Here is a 21,076-nt window from a genome sequence, read left to right on the forward strand (position 1 = left end):
TAGATTATCATAGGCTGACATGTTTAATATTCAGTGAGCAAAATCTCTTCCAAGTTTCAAGATTATCTTTTTTCTCAGAGCATGCTGTCTTTTAGAAAATGTATGCCATTTGAATAGTTGAACTATTTCATGGTTATTGCCAAAATAAACTCAAGGTTGAAATGAAGAAGCCCCAACATTCTTCATGTTATACATATCTCTTATTTTATTGCATATGGTAGAGTGTAGAGCCTCTGAACCTTTGTCATGTTACAGCACAGGCTGAAAATTACAGAATTTGGCACACCCACAGGGAGGTGTTAACTGACATAGATACTGGCAACAAGTAGTCTGCTCAAAAGTTTTCTATGCCAAAATAATTTTTGAACTTAGGAGCCAGCAAACACTGTTGCGATATAATTTCAGTAATGATAAACATTTGAAAAGTGATTTAAATATTTGTAATATTTATTACTATAAAATTTTATCACTATAAAAATTTACCATTACCAATCTCTTAGCATACCTGTAACTTTTGAGGTGATTTATCCATAGACATACAGACCTTTACACAGATATTTTATGACTCATTCTTTTGTATATCACATGCTGTATGAAAAGTGGGAGTAGGTATATAGGAACATTTTTGGTAGTGCCAGAATGATTTTTAATGAAGTGTGTTAAAATTAATAACTTATTTTCTCATGTATGTAGTTTGGAAGTTAGCTGTTTTTGAAATTGGGGTTTTCTGCCACTTACCTGTAATAGCAGTTTTTATTTATGGAAATAAAAGTTAAGTCATTATTCTACCATCTTTAGTATTTCAGCCATTGTACCACATTACTGATAAGTGAATCAGGAATTTGGACCAAAGGGAAAGTGGAAAAGAGATAGAAACAGCATCACCTAAGCAATGCAAGTGCACAGGAATGTGCTCTGGTGACTTCCGTTTTCCCAGTTCCACGTGTATGGAGCTTAGAAGTTGCCTAATAAAAAGCTGAGCAGACTGAAACATCAACAGTTTTTGTCGGATACACATGACAGTGGAGGACACAGGGCAAACTGCTGCCCCTAAGACTGGAGAGACAGATGGCCAAGTGTAAAGAGCTGTGGTTTACTGGAGCAGACAACCCCTGCAGGAGGCACTGCAGCGGTGGCAAAACCTATATAACAAATGCTAGAGATCATGTGCACAGCTTTTTGAGAGTTCAGAAGTCCAGGGGAACCTGGTCACAGGGCTGAACCAACTTCTCACAAATACTAAGAAAAACATTTCCTTGTACTTCCAGTATGAGGAGGGAAAATGAACCATTTTCAAATATGCCAGAGCACTGTGTTCTTAACAAGGCTTGCTCCCAGAAGAAACTAGTTAATCTGAACCTGACTCACAGCAGTTTTATCAGAGCCTAACTGACGGAAGGGAAGGGAAGTACCCAAGTCCAGTCCATTCTAGCAATTCTGTCCCACCGAAGGGGTGGAGGTGGGAGGAGAGGAAACAGAAACATACTCAGTCTGTTGGACAGCTACGAAAGATGTGACTAACGTGTAATGAGAATACCAGAAGGAGAGAAAAAGGAATAGAAGTATTTCTCCAAATTAATTTCAGATACAGGAAGCTCAGAGAACACCAGAATAAATGCAAAACCCACAAAACAAAACTATACCTAGGCATAAATTAGGGACAAAAATTCCTGAAAGAAGCCAGGGGAAACAAAGATATGAATTACATGTGACTTCTCCTCAGGAATTATGATAGCAAGAAGAGAGTGAAGTGAAGAGAGGGAAAAGCCCACCAGCTTGGTAAAGGAGAAATACTTTCTCAAGACAAACAAAAACTGAGGTAATTTGTTGCCAATAGACTTGCCTTCCAAGAAAGGTTAAAAGAAGTTCTTTAAAGAGAAGAAAGGCTTCCCTCCTGGCTCAGATGGTAAATAATCTGCCTGAGTTGCAGGAGACCCAGGTTTCATCCCTGGGTCAGGAAGATCCCTTGGAGAAGGAAATGGCAACCCACTCCAGTATTCTTGCCTGGAGAATTCCAAGGTCAAAGGAGCCTGATGGACTACAGTTCATGGGGTTGCAAAGAGCTGGACACAACTGAGTGACTAACATTTTCACTTTCAGAGAGAAGGAAAATTATATAATTCAGAAACTCAGATCTACGTAAAGAAAGAGCATCCAAGAAGGAATAAGTGAAGGTAAAATAAAAACTTACTTTTCTTACTGATTGATCTGAGAGATAATTGTTTGTTTGAAATAATAATGTTATTTCAGTATGTATATAATGTATAAATATGCTTACTCATACTTTTACATAAGTAATATGACATCATCATACAAGGGATGAGAGGGAGAGAGTAAGATTAGTTTGTTGTCATATAAAGTATTTGCACTAAGGTACTTCACTGTCCTGTGAAGCCATTAATGTTCTTTGAAAGTGGGCTTTGATTCATTGTAGATATATATTGCAAACTCTAGGACAATCAGTTTAAAAAAGGAAAAAATATGCTAAAAAGAAATTAGAATAAGTTAAAACCACGAAAGGCAAAAGAGAATAGAAGACAAAAGCAGGAGCCAGGAAATGGAAAACAGTGACAAATGTGATATTAATCCAACTATATCAATAATCACTTTGAACATAAATGGTCTTAAGTGCACCAATTAAAAGATTTTCTTCAGAGTGGATCAAAAATCAAGACCCAGCTCTATGTTGTTTGTAAGAAATCCACTTTAAATATAAAGACATACAGATTAAAAGTAAATAGATGGAAAAAATATATAGCATGCTAATACTAATCAGAGGAAAGGAGGCATAGCTATATTAATTTCAGACAGAGGAGACTTCAGAGAAAGGCAAGTTACCAGGCATAAAGGACATTACATAATGAATGATAAAGGAGTCAATTCTTTGAGACATAGCAATCCTTAATATGTAGGCACCTAACGGAGTATAAAACTACGTTCGACAAAAATTGATAAAACTAAGGAGAGAGAAATGAATTCACCGTCATAGTTAGAGACTTCAACAGTCCTCTCAGAAATGGACAGGTCCAGCAGACAGCAGTCTGTGAGGACTTAGCTGAACTCAACACCATCCATCAACTGGATATAATTGACATCTATAGACTGCTTCATCCAAAAATAGCAGATACACTTTCTTCTCAAGTTCACATGGAACATTCACCAAGATAGGTCAAATCATGGACCATAAAAAACAGTTAACCAGATTGAAAAGTATAGAAATTATATCATGTCTGCTCTAAAACCATAACAGAACAAAGCAAGAAATCAATAACAAATATAACTGAAAAGTCCCAAAATACATGAAGATGAAATAACATATAGTAACACATAGGTCAAAGAAGAAATATCAAGAGAAATTTTAAAATACTTTGAACTAAATGAAAATGAAAACAATAATCAAAATTTGTAGATAAAACAGTGCTTGGAGATAATTGGCTTGAATTGATATAATTCAACATATCATTGAATGCATATATTAGGAAGAAAGATCTAAAAATAAGTTTCTACCTAAAACTTGTTAACTTTTGCTCAATTTTGCTGTGAAAAAAAAAACTGCTCTAAAATTTTTAAATCTTTAAAAGGCATGACAGCAGGTCCTGTGTAGTTAGTTGCTGAAAGAGGAAAAAATGGAAGAGGGGATGAGAATGGAAAGGACTTTGATTTGCATAAAACAGTCCTCTTTCACACCACCACATTCAAGTTAAAAAATTAAAATGAACCAATCACTTACAATGTATTTATCTTTATAAATCTTCCTAACAGATGCCCTATATGTGTATCTAAAATTAAATTGTTGCTTCTTGCAAAGCATACTAGTTTTACACACTGGGTATCTACTTTAAATTTTCAAGCCTCCTATTGGGAGGCTTCTAATTCTTAATCTGCCACTGAGATTTTGTTTGTGATGTTCAGTGATCTAAAACAATAAAATGCTATAAGTATTTACAACAATGTAGCAATCAGAAGCAATGAAATTTTGACTAGATATTTTCATTTTCAGAGAATTTGCAACAGGCAGTAATGCACTGAATACTTAAAATTTTAAGTGTTTTTTTCTATGTCTAACATACTTTAAAGGATGTACTAAATACATAAAAACCTATTGGAAGATTTTGTTGGACTTGGTTGATTTAAAACTCCATTATTACTTTGCATGGAAATGAATCATTACAGTTAACTGATTAACCAAAACTTTTGTATATATATTAATAAATACCTTTCAGAAGAATTGATTCTACCTTAAAACAAGATCCATCAGCAGCCCATAGTCTAGTTCTTCTCATATAAAATAGTATTCATAACCACAGGATTTTAGTACAAGACGGTTTTAACAGACCTTTGCTGTTGCAGATTGATTTCTAGTTCAGCAAAACATTTTCTTTACCTCATCGCTCACATAGATGGTATTCTCCCATAGGAACAAACAAAGTCTGTGGTGTTTTGTCAACCCTATTAAGTATTGAAAGGAGTGGCTTCTATTATTTCCCAAGGAAAGTGGTCCAGGCTTCCAACTCCTGGATCCCCCCAACCCAATGAAATACAGCAAGACTGATAACTGTTCAAACTAATACTAACAGGGAAGGACTCAGCACAAGCTTTGGTTTTTTGGTAACAGCTTTATTGAGATTTAATTCACATACCATAGAATTCACCTATTTAAAGTGTAAAATTCACTGGCTTTTAATTTATTCAGAGATGTGCAACTATCACCACAATCAATTTTAGAACATTTTCATCACCTCAAAAAGAAACCTTATATGGGTCAGTTCAGTTCACTCAGTCATGTCTGACTCTTTGCAACCCCATGGACTGCAGCACGCCAGGCTTCCCTGTCTATTGCCAACTCCTGGAGCTTGCTCAAACTCATGTCCATCGAGTTGGTGATGCCACAATCCAACCATCTCATCCTCTATCATCCCCCTTTCCCTCTCCACCTATAGGGGTGGATAAACAAAATGTGGTATATACATACAATAGAATATTATTCAGCCTTTAAAAGGAAGTTCTGATATGCTATAATGTAGATGAACCTTGAATACATTTTGTTAAGTGAAATAAGGCAGTTACAAAGGACAAACACTGATTCCACTTACATGAGGTACCCAGAGTAGTCAAATTCATGGAGACAGAACCCAGCTTGCTCTCAGGGGCAGATAGGAAAGTAGAGAGCCAGGGAAATGGGGAATTACTGTTTAAGGGGGACAGAGTTTCAATTTGGGAAGGTGAAAAAGTTCTGGAGGTGGATGGTGGTGAGGTTTCACAATGTGAATGTACTCAACACCAGTGATCGGTACACTTAAAAACTGTTAAAATGGTAAGTTTTATGTGAATTACCACAGTTTAAAAAAGTTATACCCATTAGCAGTCACTCTCCATTTCCCCTTAAATCCCCCGGAAAACCACTAATCTATTATCTCACTCTCAGATTTGTTATTTCTGAACATTTTACATAAATGGAATCTTATAATATTTGGCCTTTCCTATGTAGCTGCTTTTGCTTTACATAGTGTTTCCAAGGTTTATCAATGTTGTGGCACATTTTAATACTGATTCTTTTGAGTATTAAAAGTCAGTTCAGTTGAACAGACATTCTTTTGAACTGACAACATCATGTTATATGGATATACCACATCTTATTTACCCATTTATCAGTTTCCACTTTTTGGCTATTGTAATACTACAAACATTCACATGTAAGTTCTTGTGTGAACATACGTTTTGCATTCTTTCTCATACTATCTATACATAATATGTATAATATGTAATATGTGGCACGAAATTGTTGGGTCATATAATAACTCTGTGGTCCTTTATCAGGGAATGTTTTCTGAACTGTTACACCATTTTGCATTCCCACCAGGAGATTTTTATGTAAGCTTTTTAACAAACATGACACAACCAACGTTTTTTTTTATCTTTCTCTCTGTTCTTTGCCTCGCAAGGAGCGAGCAAGAGCCGTTATATTAAAGAAGATGGAGTGCAGGTCAGACTAGGTGCTCTGGTGACTGGAAGGGGCAACCCCAGCAAGCTCTGCGCGACCAACGGCCCAGAGATGCGCGCATGCGCGCGAGGACATCGCTGGCTCCTGGGCTCCAGGTGGCGCGTGACAGGAGAGGTTCGGTGGGTGGAAGGGTGTCACACCCCGCTGGGCTGGGGGCAACAGGCACAGTCCACAGTGCCTCTGTGGGTGGAAGAGGTCCTGGAGCTCAGGATGTGAGGCCGGACTTGCTTCCATCCACTTTGATTGTGAGGTGTTTTCGTGCTGACTCGGTCAGGAGAGGAGACCCGACCTGCGCCTGTTTCTGGTGAACCAGCACTTAGGTTCTTTAGGCTGTGGGGAGACCTGTCACATTTTGTCCCTGTTGGCTTATTTAATGCTTTCCCAAAGGGTTCCTGTCTTTTCCTCCACTGTCCGCTTCCTTGATAATGCCAGTACTCCAGGACCTCCGCTTTACACCAGTGATACCCAGAGCGTTATCTCTGGTCTTTTTAAAATTACTGAAGGCCAAGCCCTAGTTTACGTCGCCTTAATTCTTCTGTCTCTGGACGTCCTCAGAACCGATCAAAGTCAGCATATCTGAAATGAATTTCACCTTGTCATTTCCCTACCCTTCCCCAGACTTTGGTATTTTTTTTAGAGCAGCAGCATCCACCCACACCAGTAGACCGGCGTGAAATTTTTAAAAGTCTAGAATCCATCCCCTCCATTCTCTTTCATTCCTAATGCCCTAGGTTGGGCTACGTATCTCCAAAGACTAGAAACTGATCATAGAATTCCTCTATTCCAACCCCTCTTTCCACTCTGGCAGCAGGCACTGATGTCCAAAATAAAAATCTGACCATATTACTCCCCTGTTAAAAACTTTGATGATTTCCCTTTGTCTATATAATCATTATGGACTTCCAAATTTTTCAACCCTGTTGAACTTCACTGAAACATTTCATTATTAGCAGTCTCCCATCATTCGGCCTCCAAATTATGGTCTGATGAAACACATGGAACGTTCTGAACACAACACACGCTTTGAGATCGTTTTATTTAGATTAGGGGCACTGAGAAACTCTGAAGTTCCCCGCCTCCCTGCCGGCGCCCCCCCCCACGCCCTCCATGTACTACCCAAAAGGACAGTCTCGCTTTGGAAAATGAGCTGAACAAGTAGCAGGGGTGTGGATTCAATAGTGTAGGCGTGAAAATTGGGAGAAGGGAGATTACCTCTATCCTTGAAAAACTTTTTCTTCTCTTCACCTCTCCTCCAGTTACTGAAATCTCACTTAACTCTCCGCCAGTTACTGAAATGTCACCTTTAAATGTCTATGACTCAACGATATTAAATCAAAATGTCCTAAAACAATAGAAAATATTATTACCCCTACACGAGGAAGACCCCAAGTTTAGTGAACTCTTTCATATACAGTTCCTTCTGTGCTCTCTAGTACATTAATATTTCTCTTATAGCACATAAATTGTACAGAATTTTAACTTTTTTACATGTCTGCTTTCCCTCACTGTACTCTTGGAAAAATAGGGAACTTATTTTACTGATCTTTGTATCCCCAGTGGCTAGGACAGGATGATATCCATTAAATAGTAAATGCCCAATAAATATTTGATAATGAATAAATGTGATAGTCATTATTTTTTACTTCTCTAAATTGGCACCTCATTGAAGGCAGAATTCAATCTTAATCATCTTATCCCTAGCACCTAAACGAATATTTGGCATATATTGTTTCCAATTTTTGTTTGCTATCTATCTTTAAATTAATTTTATGTATTCCACTCTCAATGCTATGGTTTAATGTTTTATGTTGGTCACTGAAAAAAAATGTAAAGCCAGAAGAGGCCTTATCATCTAATACAACCCCTTAATTTCCTACAGGTGAAGATACTTAGCCAAGAGAGGTCAAGTGATTTCCCTACAGCAACTAGAAAACTCTGGATTTAGAACCAGGTTTTCAGATCCCTTAGGCTAGGACCTCATTATCTAATATTTTTTTCAACAAATGTATTTTGGTATACTTACTCTGTAAAGAGACATTTGAGGATCCTGTTCTTAAATTTGCAATCTTGTGAAGAATTTCATAACCTAGTCTTGAATAAAATATCATTTGGCAAAAGAAGCCGAAGTGTGGTTTCCCTTTGGGTAGGATTTTTCTGCACTGCTCAGCTTGTGGGATCTCAGTTCCCTGACCAGGGATTAAACCTGCGTCAAGGCAGTGAAAGCTCAGAATCCGAACCACTAGGCTGCTACGGAACTCCTAGGAATTTTTTTAAGTGGAAAATTTTACCTCATTTTATTTCACTCTCAGTTTTACCTTTAATAGTGTAAACAGTTTTATTTTATATCCTTAAATGTAAATTTTATTTTATTTCTAGGTGTTATATTTTCTATGAGTATCAGTCTCTGTAGTCTTCACTAGCACTTGTGATTTAAGCAGTTAGTAAAAGAGAAGAATCATTAACTAGAAGAAAATGTCAAATCTAAAAATGAAAGAGGCAGCCCTTATCTATCTTGACAGAAGTGGAGGCCTCCAGAAGTTCATAGATGATTGCAAATACTACAATGGTATGTTTAGCAAAGGTGACTTTATTTTAGAAACTTTAAAATAAAGTCCTACATATAACTAACTTCATTTTAAAATTTGTGTATTTTTACAGATTCAAAACAAAGTTATGCTGTCTATCGATTCAATGTTTTAATAAATCCCTCTGATATTGTTGAATTGGATGCTGAACTTGGAAATCACATTTTACACCAGCCTTTAAAAGCTGCTCAAGTTTTTCAATCAGTAAGTTAAAGAAAGAAATAATTTTATGCCACATGGAATCTTCCATAACTTCTTTGGTTTTCTTGTTTGAAATCACAGGTCTGTTATATTGCTGTTAAGACTCTCTCACTAATTGGACAGTTGCAGACTGAAACTCAAGTAAGTTTTAGTTAAATTTAACAAAAAAAATTAAGGTATAGTACTTTCAGGATAACTTGTAAATAATATTTTTATATTAAAATATATTTTTTATTAAAACATTTTTTCAAAGTTCAGTGGACTACATACACATCTTTACTTCCTGCATTCATTTATAACATCACTTATATTAAACATTTTAATAATAAAACATTTCAAACATACCCTAAAATAAAGAGAATAATACAATGAACCTCCATATTATCTATTGCTCAGATTTAATAGTTTGCAATATTTTGCCATACCTGCATCATCAGTTTTTTTCTGAAATATTTTAAGGCAAATCTTTAAAATACATTTGATATTTCACCCCTACATACTTTGGTATGTATCAACCTCTAAAAATTGTGAACATTTTTCTTTTATAACCACAATGACACTATTACCCCTTACAAAAAACAGTAATTTCTTAGTATCGTCTAATATCCTGTCCAGCCCAAATTTAAATTTGCCCAATTGGGATTCTCAAGAATCTCTCACAGCTGATTTGTTCAAGTCAAGATCAAAACAAGATGTACACATTATAACTGGTGCTTATATCTCATTATGTCTTTTTTGATCTAGAGGCATTTCCTTCCCTTCCCTTTTTATGCCATTGAATTTTTGAAGAAGAAATGGCAACCCACTCCAGTGTTCTTGCCTGGAGAATCCTAGGGACGGTGGAGCCTGGTGGGCTGCCGTCTATGGGGTCGCACAGAGTCGGACAGGACTGAAGCGACTTAGCAGCAGCAGCAGCAGTTAGTTGTCCTGTAAAATGTCTTATAATCTGGGCTTGTCTGATTATGTTAATGTGGTATTTACCTTATTCCCTAGACCCCATATTTCTGAAAAATAGCAGTTGCTTCTAAATATTATACTTGCTTAGATTCAAATTCAACTCATTTCGACAAGAATATATTATAGTGTCACATGTTTCATACTGCCTTACATTAGACGTGCCCTCTCTGTGGTCCCACTTTTAGCAATGCCACAGTTGATCGGTGGGTGCAGATGATGTCAGTCAGACCCCTCCAAATCACAGTCTACCATCAGCTTTCACCTCAGTTTTTGCAGTCATTGATAATCATTGCCTGTATGTGTGTTAGCCGTGTCCGACTCTTTGTGACCCCATGCCTGCCAGGCTCCTCTGTCCATGGGATTCTCTAGGCAAGAAGACTGGAGCCAGTTGCCATTTCCTTCTCGAGGGGATCTTCCTGACTGAGGGATCGAACCCAGATCTCCTGAATCATTGCCTAGATTCCGTTATTTCATTAGGAGTTGCAAAATTGTGATTTTCCAGATTTTAGAAAACTTTCAATGTTTATTAGCTAAAATTATCCTGCAAGAGAAGTTTTTCTCTCATCAACTGTTTAATTACCTTGCAATACAATTTGTACAGGAAAAGCATAAGAAATGTTTGATTCTTTCCATTTATAAATTCTTGGAGTGATAAGTTGAAATATAGCAGCTTCCAATGATGAACAATATTTTTTGTTTGTTTTTCCATTTTTAAATTATGAGGAGCTATTAATACATGCATTTTTAAATATATCTGATATGTTTCAGTGAATCTTTGTCATTTTTTTTGATGTTTATATTCTCTAACTTTGGTCACTGGGGGCTTCTTTTTTTTTTTTTCACTGGGGGCTTCTTAAAGTTTGTTCTTATTTCCTTTTGATACATTTCATTAGTGTCTTTTCTGCCCCCGACCTGAAACTAGCCATTTTTCCTAAGAGCTCTGGTTCCTTTCAGTGAGAAATTATATTTAGATATCTGGGCATGAGAAGTATTTATTGCTATGAGGTTGTCATTGTTTTTCAGGGAATGGTGAGGAAATGTGTATATATATATATATATTTTTAAACTTTTCCCTGATTTTATTTTATTTTTAAAATTTTAATTGCAAGATAATTTCTTTACAGAATTTTGTTATTTTCTATGGAAATATATGTTTTTAAAGAAAGATAATAGTTCATAATACTTTTAATTAAAATATCAGATTATAAGGATTTTGCATTTTAATTTTACATTTAAATATCTTTTCTCTTAATGCTCAAAAGATTGGTTCCTAATACTAACAAATCATTTATTTGACTTATTCTACAAATATATTTACTATATTGTAATGCAAGTCCAATTGGATCTGCGCTTTTTATTAATACTATTTTTTATGTTCTTATTAGATTAATATAGTGCTGAAGTTAACACATTTACCTCCTCTGCCAAGTTATTATCTTGATCTTTGTGAGTTTCCACGTGATTATACATCTCAAAGATTTTATACAATGCAAGGAATTGTGATTGCAATGACAACTGTAACCAAGTATACACAAGGTGCAAGATTTCTTTGTTCAGATGAAGCATGCCCTCTTTCAAAAGGTAAATATTAAAATGTAAAATCAAAATAATTTATTGTTTAATCTTAAATCATGTTTATAATTAGTTATGAAACATTCATAGCATAAAAAGGATGGGATAAAATTTGGTGTCTCCTAGGCTTCCCTGGTGGCTCAGATGGTAAAGAGTCTGTCTGCAGTGTGGGAGACCAGGGTTCAATCCCTGGGTCGGGAAGTTCCCCTGGAGAAGGAAATGGCAACTCACTCTAGTATTCTTGCTTGGAAAATCCTATGGATGGAGGAGCTTGACAGGCTACAGTCCATAGGGTAGCAAAGAGTCGGACTCCACTGAGCAACTTGACTTTCACTTTCAATGCTTACAAGGGCTTCCCTCATAACTCAACTGGTAAAGAATCTGCCCGCAATGCGGGAGACCTGAGTTCGATCCCTGGGTTGGGATGATCCCCTGGAGAAGGGAAAGGCTACCCACTCCAGTATTCTGGCTTGAAGAATTCCATGGAATACACAGTCCATGGGGTTGCAAAGAGTTGCACCCTGACTGAGTGACTTTCACAATGTTTACAATTCTACTTTGTATAACCTTGAAATTCATTCTTTCTTCCCCACCTCTCCCCTATAATTTAATAGGTGTACTTGTGTTGCTGATGTACTTGTTCTCTCACACAATTTCATGACTGTTCATGGTGTTCCCTCTCCACGTAATGTCTTCTCTCAACCCTTTGACTTAACTCCATTCAGTCTTTCTCCAGGACAACTTTTCCGTTCATCCCCACCTCTCATTGGGTTGGTTGCCCCTCCTGTCTTCTCTCTGAACACTTTGTATTGAAATTGTCTGTTTTTGGTCACCACCTATTGAAATTGTGTATTTAAATATCCATAAAACCAGTGCCTTAGCACAGTGCCTGGCAAAAAACAGCCATTGAACTGCTGTGAACTCACATCCAAACCCAATTTAATTATATGTTGAATTAGATTCATTTTAAAGGATTGAAAATGGCAATCCACTCCAGTACTCTGGCCTGGAGAATCCCGTGGAGGGAGGAGCCTGGTAGGCTACAGTCCATGGGGTTGCAAAGAGTCGGACACGACTGAGCGACTTCACGACTGGACGAAAGGATTGAAAATAGAAAGCTGAATCTGAAGGCAAATTTAGCTTAACTGTTTTCTTTCAGGATTTCAGTATATAAGAGTGCATGTACCTGGTGCTACAGAATCTGCAACAGTAAGAAATGACTTTTTGTGTAATCTATGTTCATCCTCACTTCAAGAAGACAGAAAATTTAGAGTACTTGGTGGTAAAATGCATTTCTGTTTTATAATTATAATTTTTAAAATAATGTCTGATATTTTAATGTAGAAATTAAATTGAATATATATCCTAATAACTAATTCTTTTTTGCTTTTTGCATTCAGATAAACAGATAGTTGAAATAATTACTGCAGAGTCACTTCATGCTTTTCAAGGATATTGTAACAACCAGCCATTTAGGTTTCAATCTCTTACAGTCTTCCTCAGAGGTAAGACCTGTTTGCACTAAAATGTACTTGACTTTATGCTTGCTATACATGGTATAAACATGGTATTTATACATGGTACTTGTATAGCTTGATAATCATAGGTCTTCTCTTTCTTAAATATTTTAGAATCATAAACAGCTAATGTACCAATTATTTATTCAGTCACACAACATTCACTTAAAAAGATATTAGCACATGCTATGAACCACTATGTTAAATCTCAGGGTGACAGTTATTTACAGTAATAATCTCCCATTATTGTGTGTGTATGTCTTATGTAAGTATTGGAGTTAATGTTTTAAAATATAATGTTCATGAGGGTAGGACGTGAATTTTTACTGCACGTAGTAAAAATTTAGTAAGTAAATTCATTCAATAAATGAATGAACTCCATGGGTTAAGACCTGTGAGTAGACAGATTCTACAATAAAGGAGGAAATCATTATCAGTATCAATCACCCAGGGAAGAGTGAGTCTTCATTAAGAAGCCAGAATTGTGAAAATGAGGATGGGTTCAGCCACTTTTCTTGGGCTAAAATTGGAAGAATTAAACTGTTTTTAAAGAGAGATTTTGGATGCAAACATGTGTAAGGAACTCAAGAGTTTGGAAAGTAGAGACTCAAACAAGAATTCTTTTCACCATGGCTTGACAAGGACAAGGCAGGCATGTAAGCCCAGATGACTATAATTTTTAATACCAAGTATTGTGTGCCAGACACTTTTACATATATTAACTCATTTAATCAAAGCAACTCTCAACTCTTTCAATTGTTGTCTCCATTTACAGTGTGGAAATGGATGCACAGAGAAGTTAAATAACTTTTCCAAGGTTACACAGCTAGCACATGACATAACCATGATTCAAACTCAGGCATTCTAGCTGCAAAGTCTATTATTTTAACTACTTAATTCTACTGAATACAAACCATACATTACAATATAGAAATATAAGTGACTATCCAACATATATTTTAGTAGAAAACCCTTTCTTCAAATAAACTTTTAATAGAACCCAAATGAATTTTTTTTAATTAAATTAATAAAAGGAGGCCTTTGGGGATTATCAGAAGAGATACCCAGACTTCCCAGTCTCATAGCCTTTCTCTTGATCCTTTTTTGACCTCAGGATACATTCACCAAACTCTAAGAGTCCAGGGAACAGCTGAAAAATGATTTATTTAATTTTCCTCAGGGGTTTGGGGGGGTAGGGGAAGAGGGAGTGTTGGTTTGTTTATTTGGTTTGGGGTTTTTATTTTCTGAAGTCTTGGGCCTGATTCTTCCCAGGGTTTACCAATATACTCTGTGGAGCTAGAGAGAGAGAGAGAAAGAACAGAGAGGGAGAAACAGGGATCACTGTTTACTCACAGAGGGAGGTTAATCCTTGCTCCTGCTTGTAAGCCTTTCTTTCACAGCTTTACAACCATCCAAATTATAACTGTGTAATGGAGGATCAAGACTTTTTAGTTTTTCAGAATAAATTTTGAACTTGTGCAAAGGCTTTGCTCAATCCGTAAAGGTGAGAGGAACCTAGTAAAGTGTCTTGTGGGTAGACTTTAGACAGGAGCAGACCCAGACAGGAATTTCAACTCGGCTACTTAACTACTTGGGCTTCCCTGGTAGCTCAGACGGTAAGAATCCATGTGCAATGCGGGAGACCTGGGTTCAATCCCTGGGTTGGGAAGATCCCCTGGAGGAGGGCATGGCAACCCACTCCAGTATTCTAGCTTGGAATCCCCGTGGACAAAGGAGCCTGGCAGGCTACAGTCCATGGGGTCACAAAGAGTCCGACATGACTGAATGACTAAGCACTTAACTACTTTAGCCTTGTATAAGCCACTTAACCTCTTGGTTTCTTTCTATATAAAATGGGGATAACAATATTTGTCTTAAAGTTTATAATTACATAGTGTGTTTAAAAGTACCTTGCCTATATTATAGACAGTACATAATACTTTTAAAAATAATTTTCTTCCCAAATAAAATTATTACTTATAAAGTCTTTTATTAACATTTTTGTTATTTAATGGAAACATGTTTCATTTAAACAGAGTTTAGGAGACTGTTTAGCTGCTATGCTACATACTTCTTGAAGTTAATTCATCACTGGCTCAAAATGATGTATCAAAATTTATCAGCAGTAAAAGTACCTCAATTTATATTATTCATGTCACTCAGTATGCATGTTATACTAAACAAAAGTAAATATTTAACAGCTAACTGAACTATTAAATTGTTACTGGTTTTAGATCTTTGAACCATATCATCAGTAAAAGTTTCATTCAGTAAACACATATTTTCTTTTGTCTTTAATAATTTTAGATGAATCAGTGAATAAAATGAATATAGGAAATGAGTATAAGGTTATTGGAATTCCAACCTGTGTAAAAACATCACAAACTGCTGTCTGTGTAGAAGCAAATAGTATCACTTTTTGCATTCCAAAAGGTAAGGAAAATGTTAATATCATTTTAACAATACTTGCAAGTTTAAATCCATTCGTTCAGGAGACAAGTATTGGCTGCCTGTGTGCTGGACACTCTTCAAAACACTAGGGATAGAGTTGTGATCAGGACAGTCAAGATTCCCACCCTTAAATCATATGGTAGATAGTGAATAAATCTAAACTAATTAATAAGACAATTTCAGATAATAAATGCTATGAAGGAAATAAAGCAGGATAATGTGGAAACTTGCCCCTAGGAATGATTCTTTTCTTTTGGCTAAACTCTATTTAGATTTTTTAAAAAGTAATTACCAATGAGAAGAATGTTTTAAGATGCCAGGAGTTAAAGAGTAGTCTAAAAGTTTTTCTTACCTTTGTTTTCTAGCTAAGGCAATGCTAAGTAACTTGTGGTTGAGAAAAAGAGCTGGATGAAATAGCATCCTCTTCCTCATCTGAGTTTTTAGCCAATCAAGAAATAAGACAAGAGGCAAAGGTAGCTGGGGGCCAAAATATCTGCTTTATTACTGATAATTTTCTTCCAATTTAATTAAGCACTAAGTAAACAAAAGTGAAGAGCAGATCTACTCTTAATTTGGCAAACAAATATCTAAATGTAAGACAGGCTAGTTAAATCTTGAATAATAGATTTTTTTTTTTTTGAATCACTAGATAGCTTTTGAACTGTGGTATTGGAGAAGACTCTTGAGAGTCCCTTGGACTGCAAGGAGATCCAACCAGTCTATACTAAAGGAAATCATTCCTGAATATTCATTGGAAGGACCAATGGTGAAGCTGAAACTCCAATACTTTGGCCACCTGATGCGAAGAGTTGACTCATTTGAAAAGACCCTGATGCTGGGAGGGATTGAGGGCAGGAGGAGAAGGGGAAGACAGGATGAGATGGCTGGATGGCATCACCGACTCAATGGACATGAGTTTGAGTAAACTCTGGGAGTTAGCGATAGACAGAGAGGCCTGGCATGCTGCAGTCCATGAGGTCACAAAGAGTTGGACACAACTGAGTGACTGAACTGAACTGAACTGAGATAGCTATCTAGAATAACAGAGGCCCATATTGAATTTAGGGCTTCCCTGATGGCTTAAATGGTAAAGAATCTGCCTGCAATGTGGCAGACCTGGGTTCGATCCCTTGGTGAGGAAGATCCCCTGGAAAAAGGAATGGCTACTCACTCCAGTATTCTTGCCTGGAGAATTCCATGGACAGAGGAGCCTGGAGGGCTATGTAGTCTATGGGGTCACAAAGAGTTGATCACTACTGAGCAACTAGCACTTTCACTTTCTTTCAAGTTGAATTTAAATACAATGAATTCAAGACACCTCTGCTTATTTTGAAGAGAAAAACTTATTAAAAGAATAAAAATATTGAAGAAAGAAAGCATTAATGAACAATAGACATTTTAAAGATCCTTTCAGTATTTTCTGCTATGAAATGTTTTAAAATTTACTGATTTGGTAGCAGAACATGACTTATATGTAGGTGAAGTGTGCTTTCTCCTGCTAAACTCTAGAATTAGGCAGATTTAACCACCTAAATGTGACAAGACCTACCCTAGGTAGGCCTCCCTTAGTCCATGGACATGGCTGAATAGAAGAAATCATTGCTCCGTGAAGACAGCCCAAGAGGAAAGAGAAAGGGACTGAGTAATATGTGCACAGCTCTTCCCAAACTGACCCATTGGATTAAATTGCTCATCCCTTTCAGGAGTTGGACAAAATAAGGGAGTGGAGAAGATCTAGAATGTTATAGTCTATGTTAAAGTAGTAGGGTATAAATCTTCCCTTTTAACAGAAGCATTCAAATATATCCCGTTCTGCTTTTTCAGTTCAGTTCAGTTCAGTCACTCAGTTGTGTCTGGCTCTTTGCGACCCCATGGACTGCAGTACACCAGGGTTCCTTGTCCACCACCAACTCCTGGAGCTTACTCAGACTCATGTCCATTGAGTCGGTGATGCCATCCAACCATCTCATCCTGTGTCATCCCTTTCTCCTTCTGCCTTCAATCTTTTCTAGCATGAGGGTCTTTTCAAATGAGTCAGTTCTTCGCATCAGGTGGCCAAAGTGTTGGAGTTTCAGCTTCAGCATCAGTCCTTCCAAAGAATATTCAGGACTGATTTTAGCCCTCGCTAAAGCAGAATATTCAGTTCTGCTTTTTAGCCCTCACTAAATGTGATACTGTTTCAAACACAGAAATATAAAGGAAACACTGTGATACAGGAGCCTCATGATCTGACTTTGCTCACATAGGTCTTAAAAGAAAAAATTAGAAATTTACTTGCAACCCACAGGCAATCTATGTGGGCACACAGGGTGTGCGTCCTTTTATTATGTTCCTTGGGTAGAAATGATAGACCAGAGTGACCTCCAATCATAATTTATTATCATTGTAATAATTTTAATGTGGCACATCTAGTCTGTATGTCATTTGCTTGTTTTAAAGCCCTTTTTAATATGTGTATTAATATTTACTTTCAGTTCCTTCAGGAATTAGTGACAATTTCAGGTGTCTCCTCTCTCTGACCTCCAGCTCATGCTGGAAGTTTACAGCCATACTTGCCAACATCTTTGCATCACAGATTGTTCCTCCTGGGACTTACAATTTGCTCAAGCTCTGTTTGCTAATGAGTCTAGTACAGACAAGTGACCGTAACAAGGAACTGGAAAATTTCTTGGATATTTTAATTGTAACAAGTGATACTCTACTCATAGACAGGTAAAATATATGCCATTACAAATTGATCACAGCTTTGCATAAATCTTTTCCATAAAGATTATTATAAGACAGATATTTAGAATTTATCTGATATAAATTGTTCCCTACTAGCAAGTACTCTTTTTAAAAAGTTTACTTAAATGTTCAAAAAGCTAGGAATGAATTTCATATATTAATATAGTATGTGCAATTATAAGGCAAAAACAAATTTATAGAATGAAATTTAAATTAGAAAAATAAAAGTCCAATTAGCTCTAACTTAATTGGACAGGTGATGTTTTGCTAACATTAAAATTAAATCATAACATAAATATAGTGCTAACTGCCACGGATTGCACCAATTTAATCTTCCACTAATGAGCATGAGAATATTTGTTTAACAGTTTCACCAATACTGGGTATTATTAGACTTTTAAATTTGGCCCTCTGATGGGTGGAAACTGGTATTTTATTTTAATTTTCATTTCTTTAACTAGAAGTAAGCTTTAGCATCATTTAGAATTTATTAAACACTTTTTATTATTTTTCTATGGACACTGTGACCATTGTCCATTTTTAAATTAATCTGCTTATTTCTTGTTGATTTGTGATACCTCTGCAAATTAAAGCCCTTGTCTCTCTTTCTGTTTGTCATTAACCTTTTCCTGTAGTATTTGGGGCTGTATGAGAGATTTGGTGTTTTGTTATTTAGGTAAGAGTTACATAAAGTGAAGTAATAAGATCTTAAGTATGCAATTTGATGAATCTTGACAGATAACGTGCATTCCTATAGCCATCACCTCAATAAGACATGAAACATTTCCATTTTCCATCACTTTGGAAAGTTCCTTTATTCTCTTAGTTAATTCCTATTTCCACAGGTGATTTCTGTCACCATAAGTTAATTTTCCTGTTCTTGAATTTTGTATAAATAGAATCACACAATGCATCCTCTTTAGGATCTAATCTCTTTTGCTCAGCATGTTTTTGAGATTGGTCCTGTTGTGTGTGTGTCAGAGTTCACTTGTTTTTATTGATGAGTCGTGTTCCATTATATAAATGTCCCAGAATTTGTTTCTCCATTTCCCTAGTGATGGACATTTGGGTTTTGCATGTTTTGACTATATAAATAAAGCTGCAATAAACATCTCTTGTACAAGTCTTTTTGTAGATTTGTGTTTTCATTATCTTGAATAAATATCTAGGAGTGGAATTGCTGTGTCATAAGATAGGTGTATGTAACTTTATAAGAAACTGCCAAACAGTTTTTCAAAGTGGTTGTGCAATTTTACATTCCAGCCAATGAGGTAAGGTTCCAGATGTTTCTCTCCTCACCAACATCCTGTATTGTCAGTCTTTCTCAATTTAGCCATACTAGTGTGTGTGAAATGGTATCTCATTACATTTCTAAGTTGCATTTCCCTGATGACTACTGATCTGAAATCTTCTTCATGTACTTATTTGCTACTCATGTTATGAAGTGTCAAGTTGTTTGCTGACTTTTAAATGGAGTTCTGAATGCACATCGATTGTCACATGTATCACGAAATTTTTCTTCCAGGTACAAAAATAGTTTGTATTTTTTTTCTTAATGATATATTTGATGAGCAGACCTTTTAGTTTTGATTATTATTTTCTTTTATGTTTAGTGTTTTCTGGTTTCTGTTTAATAAGTCTCTGCCTACCAAGGTCATGAAGATATTCTTCTGTGTTTTCTTCTAGGAGCATATAGGTTTAACTTTTACAATAGGTCTGTTATCTATTCCAAGTCAGTTTCTGTATATACCTTGTATATATGCGAGGTAGGAGTCAAGATTAATGTTTTTCCTATGCATTTATCAAACTTTTCCATACTATTTGTTGAAAAGACTTTCCTTTCCCCATTGAATTGCTGTGGTACCAGTATTGAAAATCTGTTAAACTGGTTATATGGTTATAAATTTAGGTACACAGATTAACTGGGTATACATCTATTTGAACTTTATTTTGTGCTATTTTGACTTGTTTGTCTATGATGTTGCCTCACATTCTTGATTGTTGAAGCTCTATATTAAGGTCTGAATCAGGTAGTGCAACTTTATTCTTCATTTTTAAGATTTGTTTTCACTATTTTAGGTGCTTTGCATTTTCTTAAAATGTTTAGAATCCATATGTTATTACCAACCTCCATCACACCAAAAAAGCCTTTAAGAATTTTGATTGGAACTGCTTTTAACTTATAAATCAATTTTGGGGAGAATTTACATCTTAACAATGTTCATTTTTCCAATCCATGAATATGGTATATATCTCCTTTTATTTAAATCTTAATTTCTTTCAGTAAATTGCAAAGGTCATGTACATAATTTGTTGATTACTAAGTATTTGGTATTTTTGATGCTGTTAAGCTGGAGACCCAGTTTCCCCCTCAGTCTATCCCATCAGGAAGCTTCCATAAGCCTCTTTTCCTTCTCTATCAGAGGCAGACAGACTGAAAACCACAATCACAGAAAACTAACCAATCTAATCACATGGACCACAGCCTTGTCTAACTCAATGAAACTATAAGCCATGCCGTGTAGGGCCACCCAAGACAGACGGGTCATGGTGGAGAGTTCTGACAAAATGTGGTCCAATGGAGAAGGGAATGGCAAGCCACTTCAGTATTCTTGCCTTGAGAACCCCATGAATAGTACAAAAAGGCAAAAAGATAGGACACTGAAACATCAACTCCCCAGGTTGGTAGGTGCCCAGTATGCTACTGGAGATAAGTGGATAAATAACTCCAGAAAGAATGAAGAGACAGAGAAAGGAAAAACAACATCCATTTGTGGATGTGACTGGTAATGGAACCAAGGTCCGTTGCTATAAAGAGCAATATTGCATAGGAACCTGGAATGTTAGGTCCATGAGTCAAGGCAAATTGGAAGTGGTCAAACAGGAGATGGCAAGAGTGAACATCGACATTTTAGGAATTGGCAAACTAAAATGGACTGGAATGGGTGAATTTAACTCAGATGACCATTATATCTACTACTGTGAGCAAGAATCCCTTAGAAGAAATGGAGTAGCCATCATAGTCAACAAAAGAGTCCAAAATGCCGTACTTGGATGCAATCTCA

General features: G+C 36.2%; 1 protein-coding gene across 1 annotated transcript in view; it reads left to right on the forward strand.

Moving 5' to 3' along the window:
• Positions 1 to 19: 19 nt before the first annotated feature.
• The window catches only part of MCMDC2 (minichromosome maintenance domain containing 2), a 50,144-nt gene continuing 29,087 nt past the window's right edge, over positions 20 to 21,076 (forward strand). Inside the window, exons 1-9 of the mRNA XM_019974017.2 lie at positions 20 to 2,174; positions 5,943 to 8,567; positions 8,660 to 8,790; positions 8,869 to 8,928; positions 11,130 to 11,325; positions 12,476 to 12,598; positions 12,717 to 12,821; positions 15,141 to 15,266; positions 17,759 to 17,996. Of these exons, the coding sequence (XP_019829576.2) occupies positions 8,474 to 8,567; positions 8,660 to 8,790; positions 8,869 to 8,928; positions 11,130 to 11,325; positions 12,476 to 12,598; positions 12,717 to 12,821; positions 15,141 to 15,266; positions 17,759 to 17,996 (1,073 nt within the window). The 5' untranslated portion in view covers positions 20 to 2,174; positions 5,943 to 8,473. The remainder of the gene's footprint in view (positions 2,175 to 5,942; positions 8,568 to 8,659; positions 8,791 to 8,868; positions 8,929 to 11,129; positions 11,326 to 12,475; positions 12,599 to 12,716; positions 12,822 to 15,140; positions 15,267 to 17,758; positions 17,997 to 21,076) is intronic.

Source organism: Bos indicus, chromosome 14 (assembly GCF_029378745.1).
Source record: "Bos indicus isolate NIAB-ARS_2022 breed Sahiwal x Tharparkar chromosome 14, NIAB-ARS_B.indTharparkar_mat_pri_1.0, whole genome shotgun sequence".
In the NCBI taxonomy this organism is placed as follows: Eukaryota; Metazoa; Chordata; class Mammalia; order Artiodactyla; family Bovidae; genus Bos; species Bos indicus.